Here is a 15,940-nt window from a genome sequence, read left to right as displayed (position 1 = left end):
GATCAGCTGTATATGAATGTGAGCCATGCAAAAGAAACCCAAATGCCACTTATCACACTTATCATGATAAACAAGCATAAAAACACACATGATCAGTGGTCTGCAGAAATGAATCAGACTGTGTCATGACTGTGGGAAACCAGGTCCCTGATGACACAGTAAAGGTTTTCAGATGTTTGTCAGTGGAGTCCTATCATTTTCTGCAGGACACTGATAGGTAACATTAGTAAAGTAGAGATGAATCAACTTGCCTAGCAGAACTTTAGCGTCCTCCACATCAAAGTCACCATCTCCATCTGTGTCGTAGGCCACCAGTTTACCTGCAGCAGCAAGACACACGCAGAGCTCTTACAGAGTCACCAACACACACTGTTTATAACTGTACATCTACACACATCATTCAGCACAGACAGAAAAAGGATGAGGCTCTTCAAGTCTATCCCAATACAATATTCACATATGTCTATGTACATTCAAACTGTTGATGACTGTAGTTGTCTCTCATGTTCATCCCTTTTAGATGCAGTTCCAATGGAAGCGATTGGGGACAAGATCTACAGTCCTTGTTTTGCATAAAAACAATTTGTTGTCACTTGTTTTTGTCCCAATTTTTTATCTATACAGTTGAATATTGGCCCAAACCGAAAAAATACATACTGTCCCATTAAGGCTGATATGAAGCCTAAGTAGCTTTAGAAAAATTAGTATTTACATAGAATCCATTTTTATTCAGAGCCGTGGTTGCATCAGTATGAACAGGAGGAATGACTACAGTGCCACATTTTGACATGTTTCAAGACAGACTTGAAAAAATGTGAAACCATCCCTTAAAAGAAATTCACCTAGCCTGTGGGAGACCAGGTCTGAACTTTGACCTGGAGCTTGTGGCTCTTTGATGGTTTTTACCCAAATTAAGTTGGAAACTTCAGCCAAACTCACAGTCAACCAACTGCTTGATGAATTTCTTTAAACACGGAGGAATAAGGGAAACAATAAGGCTACGTCCACATTATTACTTTTAAAATGCATCTCTTTTGCTACGTTTTCACCTCCCGTCCTCACTACTCCACAGTTTTCAGCCCCTAAAACAGACTTTCAGAAACTCTGCTAGACCCGTTTTATTTTGAAAACTATGGGGTTGTGTTTGATTTTGAAAACTCGGTTTGTGTTGTGAAACTGAGACCTTTGGAAACGATGACATAGACTCCCACGGTCTCTCCTGATTGGCTCTCATCGGCCTTGACTACCAGTGGTGAATACAACATGATAATGAATCAGAGTGTAACTGACCTTGTCTTTGCTAGCAGCTGTCATTCACTTTAACACTGCAGCTGTCTTTGCTGTTCCACGTTCAAAGTATTTTCTACAACTAACCAACTGCAGAGTAGACAAACTACTTCCTGTTTACACTGGCTCACACACGCCTACGTACATGAATGGTCATGTATGCATGTGTTTTCAGGTGTGTTAGTCTGGACTGAGATTATCTCTGATCTGGAGTTAAAATGGTCATCTGGACAGAGATCAATGTTTTGAAAACACCATTTTGAAATGAAAACGTATAAGTGTGGACGTAGCCTAAGACTAGATGGATAAACAGGAAGTGGCAGGAGTCAGTGGTGAAAGGGGCAATACAACATACAGTAGTAACACCATGATGCTGGAGTGGCAATGATATTTGAGGGAAAAGAGGCAGCTGACTGTGTTATTGTGATGAACTCTACTTGGTGTTTTAAGTCTAGAGTGGTGGTTTAACTGGGTCACTGGTAGCACTGGGTGATAAAACGATAGCAATAATTATTGCAGAATTAGTTTCCTCGATAGAAACATTAAAAATGTTCGATAAATGTTCAATATAATTAATTTCCATGCTAATAGCACGCCCACAAATGAATCACGGACAGCCAAACATGTCGCAAGAATAGAGGTGTTAGGCACTGTGCAGGTAAAGATGCACGGTGAAAGGTAGGCTTGTGGACCCTTGACGAGCGCCAGGCCAGCACCCAGTGCAAATCTTCTATTTTTTTTTTTTTTTTTTTTTTGCATTCTGATCATGTTACATGTGTGCTGTATCACACTGCAGAACTTCATTTTCTATTCACTTTATGAGTAAAAAGGACTAGAAATGATTTTGGATTTTAATCATGCATATTTTATCATATACATATGTACCTCAGAGTTTTTAAATGTTCTGCTGCTTGGCAAGCGTTTGTCATGTTCTGACTAAAAGCTGTTTAAAACCACAATTGACTGTCTGATTTGTTCAACTTTCACTCAGAAGTAAAAATCAGCCTTTAAACCTGAAAGAAATAACGTGGACTTTATCATGATAAATATCGCAGCCACAGTGGAGAGATAGGACAGGAGTTAGACAGAGACCTGAGATCTGACCCAGCTGAGACCAGAGAAAGAGTTCTTCAGATCAGAGCAGTGGAGTGGGTTATTCACTGAACAGGGAGGATGACAGCCTGATGGCCCCTTCTATTTCCTTTAATGTAAGTAAACTAAGTTTCAAATAAACATTGTCATGGTGACTTATGATGAGTTTCATCCATTAAAATTTAGGTCATTATAAATAGAATAAATTGACTTTGTTTACCACATATTCTATTACAACACAAATAGAAATATCTTAAAAGCTTTAATGTGTATCTGTCCTATTTTTCAGAAGGACCAGAAAACAAACAGGTCTGTATGCAGCATCTTCTACTGATGAATTTCTCTGCAGAATTTAAAGCCTCAGCTCTTTCAGACTCAGGCCTCTGAGAGGAGTGTGTGGGGGAAATGTCTGAAAAGCACTACAATAACAACACATGACAACAATCATTCATGTTAACACTGGGTGCAAGAGAAATGTGCGTCTGATTTTTACCTTGCAAGGCCTCAGACAGGTTAATTTGTAAGCCCTTAGCCTTGTCTGCATGCAAAACACAAAACATACATGTTGGAACAACAGCAAGAGTAAAGATAAAACAGATTCATAATTCATACATTAATATAACAGATACACAGAAGGTTCAACATGAATCATGAGGGATGCAGATTAGTGACATGCAGCGAACAGGAAACTTCAACTGTTAACAGGCAGGCATTGTGGTCCCCATGCTACAGACCAATGACTGCATCAGTCTGAAGCAATGGCTGTATATAAAGATGGACGACATGACAGCTCCCAAAAAATGAAGCCTGGCTGCATAACAAGTCATAAGCCCCGCCCCCTCAATGTTGCGTGGTTGGTAAAATTTTCCCAAACATGGTTTCTGTCAGTTTAGGTTATTCTTCATCATCTGCCTGATAAGTTTAGTTTTAATTAGTTATTTGATGTTGTGCGTGTGTCATGACTGACAGCTGTGACTGACCCCCAACAAGGAAATAGTAGAGGAAACACTGCAGTGGGAGGAACTGGAGACACGTCATCCATCTTTATATACAATCATTGGTCAGTAGCCAGTTGTTTGGTGCATTAAATGTATGTCGTTCATGGTGCTGTAGTAAATGTAATCATCCTACTGTTACTGTCAACTGTGACAGACGTATGGTACACAAACTATAATGTGTATATGCTCTGAGTTTATCAAAGGTCTTACTACATAATCAGAGGCAGGACAACACTGGTAATATTTATATTAAATGCAATTATTTTTTTATCCCATTATCTCAAGATAAAGCTTGTTACCCAAAGATAACGAGACATTATCAGGAGAAAACGATTCTTTGTTATCCTGAGACAACAAGATATGTTTAGGAGAAAATGATTTAGACTGAACCTCATACACTAAGTCACTGTAACACTGCTCCTTAGCAACAATCCATAGTAACTCGTTAGCTGACGAGGACTGATCTGAACATGATTTTGTATGAAAAAGGCAGAGTGTGATTTCTGCTCGATTGAAATATTCTCTGATGCGTTGTGTGTATAAGTATTGTGATAAGATAATTGTCTCATTATCTCAGGAATACAAATAATTGCTCATTATCTCGGGATAAGCTTTGTTATCTTGAGATAACGGGATAAAAAATATTTGTAAGTACGGCCTGTCTCGGCTTCCGTAAAATTTTGCTTTTACAAGATTTGACTGATTCTGATATGCTTCCTTTTTCCTTCAGTATCTGGTTTAAAGTGAGTGTTGATCAGAAAATGGAACAATTAAAGGAGGACAGAGGACTGAGGTTGACTCATGTCAGGTTAGTAATGACTGCTGATGTGACTGTAGTGTTGTGAGTGATGAATATCAGGGTCAGACTGGTTCTTATTCAGGGCTGGAGTTTGTTTTAGATGACAGGTGTTGTGTTTGTGGGCAGGTGATATATGAGCATGATGAAGTCACACCTTTCCAGCCAGGTGCATGAGATAGTAGATACACATAGAACACAGAGAGAACCCATTGAGCTGCTGTTTAAACCAGAGGGATGTGTGTGTACTCACCCAGAACTCCCTGATAGTCAACCAGGTCAAAGTAGACCACGGCTACAGAGGTCCAGACACCCAGCAGGGCCAGGACGATGAACCAGGTGAAGAAGCTGCTGCTGGACCCGGAGTCGGCCTTCTTCCCATTCTTACTGGCCGATTGGGTTTTAGCTCCATCTGCAAAACGACAACAGAACATGGTGTCAAAGAGTGGATTTGACATGTTTCACTCAAGGCACAGTAATACCAGTTAAACCATCCCATCCACACACATTTTAAACCTAACAGAGCTCTTCATCCAGAACTTAAGACTGGCTTCAGACAGATGTAAATACACCGCACAACTGGGGGCAACATAAATTATAATGAGCCAGCTCCATTCAGACAGTTTCTAATGGAACACTTAACCATGCAAGTTGGGTTAGCAGCCAGATGTCGAGCTGTTACAGTGACTGTTGCCAGAGCTGAAGAGTCAACTGTGTCATTTAGACGGATCATTCTGGATTGTTCTGGTTTCAGCTGGGCTCTATCTGCTCCCATCACTCCCACATTATCACATCGCCCCTCCTCACTTTCATTTCAGATCCACTCCCACCTCCCACAAGGACTCTGAGTAGAGACCCAGCTTAGAGAAATGGACAGATCTATACAAACTACACAGGAGCATTGAGACACTGAGATGTTATCATTTAGATTTTTTGCTATAGAAATTTGACAAATCTGTGAGTAATCATGTGTCCTCTGTTGTATCTGCTCTAATCCCTCAGACCTGGCTCTGAGCAGAGACATTCAACAAGCTATTCCGGGGGTGCCGATGACATCCCACAATGCATGATGGGAGAAAATAGTGGCAGAGAGAATGAACAGGTGTTAAAGTCCACTTCATGGTGCAAGGTCAAATCTCAGACACACACTCAAAAGAGCACAGTTCAAAGTACTCACACAGACAATTTCAATAGACCTTGTAAGCACTCACCAAGAAATACATGTAGTGTTAACTCTGGACACATGCATGATCAAATCCATTGATACCCTCAATATTCAATATGGAGACCAGAGTTTGATCAGAGTCCTCCTGTTTGTTTTCTGACCCAGAGTCAGCTGAGAGAATAAAACATCAGCTTCGTCTCAGTGTTTCAGCATTTGGTCTGTCAAAGCACAGATCCTGAAGGCAAGGGAATATGACATGTTGCATTAACCCTGTTCAGGATTAATCTGAAGTGACCATCAATCTGGGTCAAAGACACAGCAACATGTACTAATTCAAGCTAAAATGCTGAGATGACATGTCTAGCAAGCTCTTAGAATCTCTTACAAACCAGCATTGCTAAACATCTCCATAAAAATACTGCAACAATATTATGCGTTTATAATTCAGGATGTGTTTACGCACAACTGACAGAACACCCACTAACAAGACAGAAGATGAACAAGCAATGTTGAGATCATTTCTCTGGGACAAAAACACTGGAGCTTCTGGAAGCTGTAACTGTTCTGAGATCAGTAAGACATCGACCTTTAGCCTGATCCAGCTCTCAGTCCTTCACCCTGCAGCCCCACAACACTCCCACACAATGACCTCCCACACTGCTTTGTCCCTTGCAGCCCTGGAACAGACACTTCCTCACCTTGAGTTTCTCCGGCAACGACCGTGGGGATCGCTGTGATGACAGCGGGGGTGGCAGACTCCACCAGGGTCGCTGGATCACCCATCCCTGCCGACCGACAGCCCGGCTTCAACAACTAACCAAACAACAAGTGAACGGGCCACAAAGACAGCATGCAGTCCCAGCTGAGAGACGAGAGCAGCTCGTTTTTCCTCTGTCTCCGTCTGTCCCTCCCCTCTCTGTCTAACCACTGGCTCTCCTCTTCCTGCTCATCTGTCCGTCATCCTCCCTGTCACTTTTTTTTTTCTATGAGCCCAATATGGCTCTGGAGGGCAGAGACAGCTATTTTTAATGCTGTTAGAGCAGCTGGCCCTGACACAGAGCACAGAGAGAGAGAGGAGCAGAGCCATCAACATCACTGCCAGCCTGCCTCGAAGCCCCGCCCCCTTTCCATGGCCTGATCTGGGGTATTATAAAGTCATGTTTTTCTATAATGTCCTTTACAGTTCTGTGTCAACAAGAACATGGTTCAACCTTCAGTGTGTATTTGCTGGGTTCATGTCAGGAGTCTCTGCAGTTTTTATATTAAAGTATCAAAGCAGGATGGAGACAGTGAGGTTGGACCATGTTAACAGAGAACAGTGAAGAGGGAAGCTACACTACTTCACTAGAGCAAAGATAAACTCCATGAAAGGATCTGGGTCAGATCAGATTTCTTTGTGTCCATGTGTCACGGGAACTGGTGGATTTTTGTTTTTTTAATTAGAAGAAGTGTGTGAAGTTGAGCCAAACACTGAAGCCACTTCAAAATAAAAAGGAAGTAAACAGTGAAGTTTGAATATTACCACTGACTAAAAAATGATCTTCTGTCACGGGCACTAATGTATCCATTGTCTGTATCACTAACTGTATGGAATAAGTGTGTTTTGGTTTCCTACCTTTATAATTGTGTTAGCTTGCACATCAGTAGCTACTGTGGCTTAACCACAGAGCTGACATGATTAGCTGCTGTCATTTCCATGTTTGATGTTCTGCTTATTTCATTTACAAATATTATTTCCATTTAGCTCAGGATTGATTAGATCATAAGAATGGAATTAAAGAATTAATAAGTTACTGCAGCTTGATACATTTCATTTTTATAGCCTCAGAGAAGCCATGTTTGAACCATTAAAAGTTTCTGCTTCGTACCATTTTATTTTTAGGCCCCACGTTTGGAAAAAAGGTGCAAATGAAAATGACAGGGATCATTTTTTCAGTCCCTCTCTGTCAAATCAAGTTGTTTGACACGGTGTGAAGCAAAGGATCCGTGTGTGTTGTTCAGTTATTTGTCAAAGTACTTTGTGATTAGAACAGGAGCGAGGACTGTTTTGTTTTTTTATATCACAGTATTACAAATTTAAAAAGGGACACTCAACTCAAACATGAGTCCACATCTTTCCACTGACTCAGAACAGGGATGAAATGAGCTACAGTCCTGACCTACATGTGTTCTGGAGCAGCCCGCTTCATAATGTAGGTTAATTAGTCAATGTAATGTGATTCATGCTCAGAGTCAGTAACAGCCAGGCTGTCGTTCTGAGCTGTGACTGAACTGATCTGAGCAAGAAGAATATTTACAGTCGTTTTAGAATTTCAATTTTTCACAGCTGAAGTAAAGAGGATCATTTGTGATGTGAGAGACCACAGAGAAACCGGTCAGACTGAGACTCGCATGACACTAAAGAATTTACATCTTTGAAGAAACTGACAAAACTTTTTACATCTTAACCCACACGAAGAATGTGACTCACAATGTAACTAACAATGAACACTAGGAACCAGATCTCTGTCTCTGTGGATCACACTATCTGAAAAACTAAGTTCAAACAGTTTAAAAATAAAACAAACTGTCTAACACGCTCCATCAGAGTTTAAACAGAAACTGGAAAATGCAGAAAATACAGCTTCAAGTTGTATAATATACATATATCTAAGTATTTCAGTGAGAGTAATTACTTCTTTTTCAATCAAACAAACTCATCTAAACAGTTATTACAGCGTTCTGTTGGAATATAAACGATGGTGTTGGTGTCCATATGTTGAAATAAGCTGACAGAAGGAGGAGAGAGAACCACGGGAGATTAAGTCCTTACAATAAAAACGTCATGTCAGGAAACCGTTTGAGCAGCATGTTCAAGGCGGGAATCAGAGTATCCCAGTATCATAACCTGGTCTAATAGTGTTAGTGTAACCGGACACACATTTTTAATAGTCAGATAATAATCTACATTTAAACAGCAAAAACGCACAAACAGTTTGATAATGTCAGGCAGGAAATCCAAAATCATTTCCAAGCAATGTATCATCATCGACCTCCAACATGCCTCCTCATTTGAAACAGTACGCTCGCGTTAATGTTCTCCTGACATGTTCAGTCATTACAGCTTCTGCCGGTGTTGTTAACAGTTGCTTGGAAAATTCATATTTTAAAAGGATCAATATTACCGGTTTTTTTTTTCCCTGTAACGTAGCAGAGTTAACAGTGTTACTTCTTTCTCAGCCTCACACTCAAACTGTTTTCTGATGCAACACAATTTAAATAACCAGATGAATATCATAAACATGCATTGAATAGTTAATTAATGGCTTGAAGTGACAATGACTAGTCAACCAGGAAAGTCTTTGGGGGGGTGGGGATGGGGGGGGGTGTTACTGTCACTACAAACTAAGCCACAGGCTGATCCTGCGGCTACAGTCAGTACCTGTCAAGTGACATATCTGCTACGGAAAGAAAGTCAGGTTTACACGTCACTGTTGATGGAATTAGAGACATTTTAATAAAAAAGTAGGAGAGTTAATAAGAAAGGTCGAGCACTGCTCTTCTTCTCCTCACAACTGACAAACTGAACTGAGGTCAACAACAGCAAAAAACTTCAATACATAAAACTGAACCATCTCAAAGCTACTGCTGTGTTCAAGGATCCACTAATAAGACGAGTCCACCAAGGAGGACCAGTCACACATCAACAAACCTTCAATCCTGCACAGTCTGATATCAACACAAACAACAACATCTACACACACAAAAGAAATGAAATCCATGCAGTAACAAACCACTCTGTTCTTGTGTAGACTCCATTCTCTTCACACACACACAGGGTCTGCAGGTCGAACAGCTTCTTTCCAAACAAATGGAAACTCTCTGTGCTCAGTAAGTCGCTGCTCTTTAGTCTTATGTAAGGGCTGCACTACACCGCCTTCACACTTACTCTTCCCTCAGGCTTTTACTGTGCATGCGTGCTCATGTGTGTACACACACGTGCAGGTTTGTATGGTTATGAGAATGTTCTAGTTGCACACACACCCTCTAACCTTTGACACTGCTCAATTAATGGTGACCTCTGACCCCTCCAACTTTAAATTTCTGACCGTGAAGACCAGCTCAGCAGAATTCATCACCCAAACATCCACCTAGAGGCCAACTCCCGCCGCTACTTCGTACAGCATGTCACTGACAGTGGACCTGTCTGACTCAGCCTCGTGGCGCCAGTATCTGTAATGGTGCTCAGTACATTCCAGTGATGGAGGCTGTGATCCAGGCACGACAGAAAAGGCAGGAAACAAATCCCGTGCCGGGCTTTGTTGTCAGAAATCCCCAAAAAGTCTCTCGTATTAGCCAGAGCTGCTGTTTGTTGAGCTAGCGTCAAGCTAATTAGATTATATCACAGGCGCACTACAAACAACCTGGTCTCTCACACACACACACACACACACACACACACACACACACACACACACACACACACACCTGTTTCAACAGCAGGAACGACACTTCCAACTTTATAACAAACTGTAGTCGAAAACTAGTCTTTAACAGAGACAGAAAATACTGCTCTCCGATTGGCTGGCTGGTATGCATTAAAACTGTAGCCTATATTAAGGTTGCTCCTTTATGGCAAAAATGAATAATCACAATTGTTTTGATCAATATTGAGATCAAGATTATTTAACAGGATTACTCTTTGACTTTGGAAACGGCACACATTTACTGACCTTTAAAATGTCTCTAACAGTGGAATGTCTTGAAGTTTAAATACAATTCAACAGAAAAATTAATTTTAAAAAAGATAAATAAATATCTTAATATATACAAATAAATAAAATATTTATCTCCATTATCTTGTTTTCAGAATCGTTGGAAGATAAAATCATAATGGTAAAATAAAAGCGTATATAGACTCCTCAAACACACCCAGTCAGCAGTTTGATTACCATGCTATCATTCAGACTATATTACGCTCTCTGTTATGTTAAAGGTTAATTTTGCTGCTTGCACAAGCTAGGGTTTAAATGAATTAAAACAACTTGTCTGATGAAGGAGTATTTGTAGGTATGGGAGGCAGCAATGTGATTATAGCATCTGTTCATTTGTAGAAAAATGAGACAGTCCAGGTGAAAACTCTCAGTCCATTAATCTTAGTGTCCCCAGGTTGATTTGTATGTTCATTAAAACCAAAAAAAGGACCCGGGCATGACTACATTATCTTACATATCTGCTGCATCATTAAATTAGACACTGAGGTATTTTTAACCTTTGGTCCAGACGACCAGAGGAAGCAGTGAGAGTGCCACCATGTTTTCTTCTTTTAAATGAATCTGAATTCTTCTCCTAATCACATAAAGGGGTTTTAAATGGTTGAGCCAGAACTGAAATAAACACACAGCATTGCACTTCCATGCAGGTTACACGATGATGTTTAGTTTGCTGAGAGAAAACACTGCAAATACAAAGGATGCAAAACAGCGTCACAGGCACGGCTGTTACCCTTCTGTTCCTTCAGCAACTCCCAGCCCTCTGGAGAGGGTGGTGGGGGTGGTGGTGGGAAGAGGCTGAGGCGCTGACATGATACACAACACAGACAGGTAAAAAGATCACATGACAAACAAGGTAGGAAAAAGATTCAAATAAAGTGCAGATCTATCAACAGAAATGAACCAACAATAATAATCAGCCACATGTTCAACACATCTGGAGAGATTTCAGACTGAATGCCTCAAAGCTGACAGCTTCAAAAACAACTGGCAAACAATTCACTGTTTAGACTCAACTGTTAGAGCCAGAATCAATATTTGATAAGCAGCCATGAATGTTTGATCACATGATCTAACTCAAATAAACACAAAGTGCTCAGGCTCTCTCTGTTGTGATTAACCGACCACAAAATAAGTTTGCTTTTCACCAAATGGCAACAAATCTTTGGCTGAAATTTAAAAAAAAAAAATGGAGGAAGACAAAGTTCCTGTACAGGTGTTGAAGGTAAAGGTGTGTCCCACAGTCCACTCTGTGTCCCTCAAACCTGGACCTGTTCTGATCTACTGCACTTCTGACCCACTTTCCTGCACTATCACATACAGTGTACTACAAACATCCATCATGGCTCCTTGTAGATATACACACGTCTGAAATAACGCATTATTAACCACTTGTCCACAGAGCTCCGTCATTGCTTCTATGACAATATAAGTTTATTTTGAGAATGATAAACTCAGTCCTCCTCCACACACCAGATTCTCTTTACTCGCTGTGCGCTTCATTGTAATCACCAGCACACACTGCTGAACATATGTACACACATAGGAGATTGTGGTGGGCGGGGTCAGGGGGGAAAAGCCACGAAAAACCTGAACATTTTGTTCCCTGGACTTTTCTACCAGACACCCAGCCCTTTGATCTGCTGCTTACGAACACGACGCACATCAAAAGGTGCAAACTGCGCTCATTTAGAAAAACTGCGCATATTTTAAAGCTGCGTTTATTTATTTATTTTTTAAATGGGCGCCCTCCCTTCCCCCTCAGCTCTCCATTCATTCATCTGGGAGTGAGTGCAACGTGCTGCAACTCAGCATCAACAAAAACATGAAAATACGTTTATACATCAACCACATTAATGTAATGTTTTAGGCTGTTATGTAAGGTGGCTGTGGGATCTGGTTCACACCAGAGTTACTATAGGGGGATCTGGGTAGTCCTGCGCAGGCGGTAGAGGACACAGTGTACTCACAGTGTGAGACTCGTGCTTCTTATAGTTTGTTTCAACATTCATATACAACATACAAAACTGTTTTATTCAGCTACAGAACAGGAAGAAATAACACGTAAATTAAATCCAAGCTGCACTTTCACATGGAGCTTCACGGCTGTGTGTGGTTGGTTTATTATATTAAAGCAGAGGGGATTGTGGGAGTAAAAGGTGAATCAGTGAGTCTGTGTATCAGCTTGTCTCTGGGCTCAGGTGGTGAAATTAAACATTAAAGAAGGGACGCAGTAGCAGGACGCTTGAATGGAGCAGCGCGTACCCGCAGCTACATAACAACAAAGCGTACGGGGTACAAATTGAGACCCCGGGTCCACGTAGAAACCCCCACCCACAGCCTCTCATACTGACACGTGAGCATTTAGTTGAGTGACTGGACTAAATGGGGGGGGCGGGGTGCACACTCATACTGACGATGCTGGTACACCTCAGCGTCTGCAGGCAGAGAACGACCAGGCCTCTGAAGTAGGACTTTGGAAAACAGCTATAAACGGGCTAACGTTATCTCTCGCGTGCCAACCGGTGTTCCGCTGTAATCCCCGGGGCTGGAGTCGCTTTGGTCAACAGGCCGGACACAGGATTAACAGCTGGTGTAACCGGCAAATGTGGCGCAACAGAACCGGGTGACGACTAAAACACAACGACCAGTGATGTACAACGTTACCAGGTGTTAATATAGAGTCATATTGATGAGATGGAGGCAGACCTCAGTGGTAAACGTTGGAAACCGTGTGTAAGAGGCCGACAGAGACAGTGTTGACGTGTAAACGCAGTGATAGTGTGATTAAAGTATCCTCCATTCTCCAGTTTAAACTGACTCGCGCTGAGCAGCTAACACATCGACACAATTTTCTGAAGCTAGATTAAGACCAACACCAGGACTAGGACCAGGAACTTGAATTAAGTAGCAGCTACAGACCTGATTAAGTTAGAGAGGCCTGACAGCGAAAGGCTGCAGCGCATTATCCCTCTACTGTGACCCGGGACAGAGTGAAAGAGAAGCAGCGACGCACCTTTGGATTTCTGCACTTTCGCGCCTTTCTTTGAAGCCATGGTGAGTCCGGGTGTCCGGGGCTGGTGGACCTCTGAGCAGAGAGTAGTTGGTAGTGGAGCGGACAGGGTCTGCGCCTCTGAGGGTAGAAAGAAATCAAAATTTCTCTTACTGCCTCATAAAAGCCAGAACCATAGAAACCACGTCCCCTTTACGACTGACGGGGTTTTCAGCCAATGACGGGCTCGCTACACAAAAATAGGCGGTGCGGGAGGACATTCGGACCAACGAGATTAGAGAGGTGTTGGGCTTATTCAACCGTGTGGCCCTTCTTTTAGCTTGTCCCCGCCCCCGCGCTCCTCTGGAACGTGGCAAGATGGTAGATCCCGTGGCATCGCGTTGTTTCCACACGACACATCTGAATATAGCAACAAAGAGACAACGACAGCAAAGATTCATGGTTACAAAGAGAGTATACTACAGTCAGAGTGATTACAACCTACAGCACTGAAGACATTAAAATGTGATTTTAATCAATTTTATTTGATGTGCTATTTTTCTGTTGGGAGCTTATAGTGAGGATATATCTATAACACAACTTTTCATTGTGCTGTATATTTACAAACTCCTTAAATTGGATAGTATTTAGTGTCTACACTATAGCCACAGACCTTTATTGAGGGCCAAGAAATTGACAGAGTAACACCCACTCGATTTTGGTGGGTAAAAAATTATGAAAAATGTTGGGAGGAACAAATTGATTGTTTGAAAGAAATGAAATCTGTAGTAATTATTGGGAAAATGGTTCCACAAGTCAATAAATCTTGTCCTTATACTACAGCTTAATATATTCATACCTTAGCTACTGCAATATTGTATGGGCCAGTACTTATCCCACATATCTCCATAAAATCCATATAATCAGAAAAAGTTTGTCAGACTCGCCACATTTGCAAAGTCAAGGGAGCTGGGAGATGTTTTCAACAGTATTTCTATAATAATTCCTATACATTCTTACTCAAGGAAAGAGGGCGGTATTCAATTAAATATAGAGGTGCACAACTGTGCAACACCTGGTGGGTTTCCTACCTCTTTTTTCACCAGTTTTTCTCTATTTTATTGCTACTTTCCATTCCCTTTCTTTGAGACACATTTTTTAACAAATAAAATATCTATTTGCTCATATGTGATCAGTTTGTGTGGGTGTGTTAATGTTGTTAAATGAGACTGGGACATTGGAATTCGCTAAATGTTTTTTCAAATGCTTTTCCTGCCTTTTTCTGACCCACTCGAAGCTAATGGCTAATACCCAAACCTAATCATTGCTAACCCAGCTTAATGCTTACAGCCTGTGATGGTGGTGCAGTCTGGTCCAGCTAACACCACGCTGTCTGAATAAATGCTGATGTTTAGCCTGTTGAAGTTCACTTCAGAACTATTAGACATTGCAAGAAATAAAGTTGACTTGAATTATGTGCTCCCTCCATCTCGATTCCTCAATCTCAGCTAAAGAGACATTTTTATTCACTGGCCTTTTTAGCTCACTAACCTTTTAGTCTGTTGTCGTGTTCATAATTGTGCATTTGGTCCTTTTATTTGTTAGTTTGTTTACATGTTCCATATACAATATATTTACTATGCTTTCTTTGTCTTTCACCTTTTAGTTTTACTTGCATTTGTTTATTTTAATTGTCCTTTGAGCTGCACTGTGGTCCAGTCAAGCTGTGTTTAAATGTGCTCTAGAATTAAAGTCGACTCGACTTGTTCTGTCAGTCAAACAGAAACAGCATAAAGGCGACCCCCTGAACCAACCAGTAAGAGCAGAGAAAACCCTAATAAAAACACACGTACATTGGCAAATGGTTCAAGATGAGTCTCGTAAATGCACATCCACCCAGTCACACCTCCAACCCCCACACTACTATCCACACAGCCTCATGCAGAACACTGACCATTTGGTTATCTCACAGTAGGTGGTGGTGGTGGTGCCGGTGGGGAGGTGATCTTTTACAAGCACAGTTGTTCTCACATACTGTATGTTGACCAGTCACTGTGTGGAGAAGTGATTTGGGTGTGAGCAGTGATCTAATCACTTCAGCAGAATCAAATTTGCATGATGGATGTGTGTGTGTGTGTGTGTGTGTGTGTGTGTTTGTGTGTGGGTGGGGTGGGGGGGCAGGGCAAGTAAATGGTCACATTATAATCTCCCACAGGTTTAATTTAATACACAACTAAATTTTCTAATATTATAATACATTTCTTTACAGAACCATGTCTGAGTGCTTTGAGTGGCCTAAATGTAAAGTAATGAAATCTTTAAAGTGTATTTTCTAGATCAGTGTCTCACTGTGAGTAACAAGACTAACATGTGGTAGTTGGAGCAGTTTTAGTTATTTAGTTCTTTCGAATGAAAGATTTCTTCACTGGTGTGAAGTGGGCAGCATGGCTCAGTTAGACAAAAAGTGATGTGACATACAGCAGTGGGTCCTAAAGACTACTTGACATTTGGATCCCACTGTACCTCTGTGTACAAGGGATTTAGCATCACTTGAATCAGACTCTGATGACAGCTGACTGGTTATCTGGTCAATCAAATCAGATCAAACCACACCCACAGAGTTCTGATGAGACCTGTGGACATTTGTGTAACGTTGATTCTTCAGGGGTGGACTACAGGCACATCAGTGTGTATGCAGTAACTACAGTACAGATGGACGATAAAGGAAAAACCTCAATGAATGAGTTTGTAGAAACTTTTTATTGTATCATAACCTGCAAATAAAAACACTTTCCATCGGAGGGATCGCCTTTATCTGATGGTTTAGGAGGTGGGGGTGTACCTAAGTCTCACTGGGAG

At 41.3% G+C, this 15,940-nt stretch overlaps 1 protein-coding gene across 4 annotated transcripts in view; it reads right to left on the bottom strand.

Annotated features, from left to right (window-relative positions):
* The window catches only part of asph (aspartate beta-hydroxylase), a 31,780-nt gene extending 18,515 nt beyond the window's left edge, over window positions 1–13,265 (bottom strand). Inside the window, exons 1-4 of one of the 4 annotated variants that reach the window (XM_087171785.1) lie at window positions 13,106–13,265; window positions 4,427–4,585; window positions 2,873–2,917; window positions 252–320 (exon numbers count right to left, since the gene is read on the bottom strand). In XM_087171785.1, the coding sequence (XP_087027911.1) occupies window positions 252–320; window positions 2,873–2,917; window positions 4,427–4,585; window positions 13,106–13,145 (313 nt within the window). In that variant the 5' untranslated portion in view covers window positions 13,146–13,265. Of the gene's footprint in view, window positions 1–251; window positions 321–2,872; window positions 2,918–4,426; window positions 4,586–6,036; window positions 6,205–13,105 lie in introns of those variants that run through there. The other 3 variants (XM_087171784.1, XM_087171783.1, XM_087171786.1) reach the window with 3 other exon arrangements.
* Between the last annotated feature and the right edge of the window lie 2,675 nt (window positions 13,266–15,940).

This window comes from Seriola lalandi, unplaced genomic scaffold (genome assembly GCF_002814215.2).
Source record: "Seriola lalandi dorsalis isolate HSWRI2012SDOR001 ecotype SW California unplaced genomic scaffold, Sedor1 jcf7180002054981, whole genome shotgun sequence".
Taxonomy (NCBI): domain Eukaryota; kingdom Metazoa; phylum Chordata; class Actinopteri; order Carangiformes; family Carangidae; genus Seriola; species Seriola lalandi.
The sequence above is the reverse complement of the archived record's forward strand: the minus strand, read 5'-3'. Positions and strand labels throughout refer to the sequence as shown.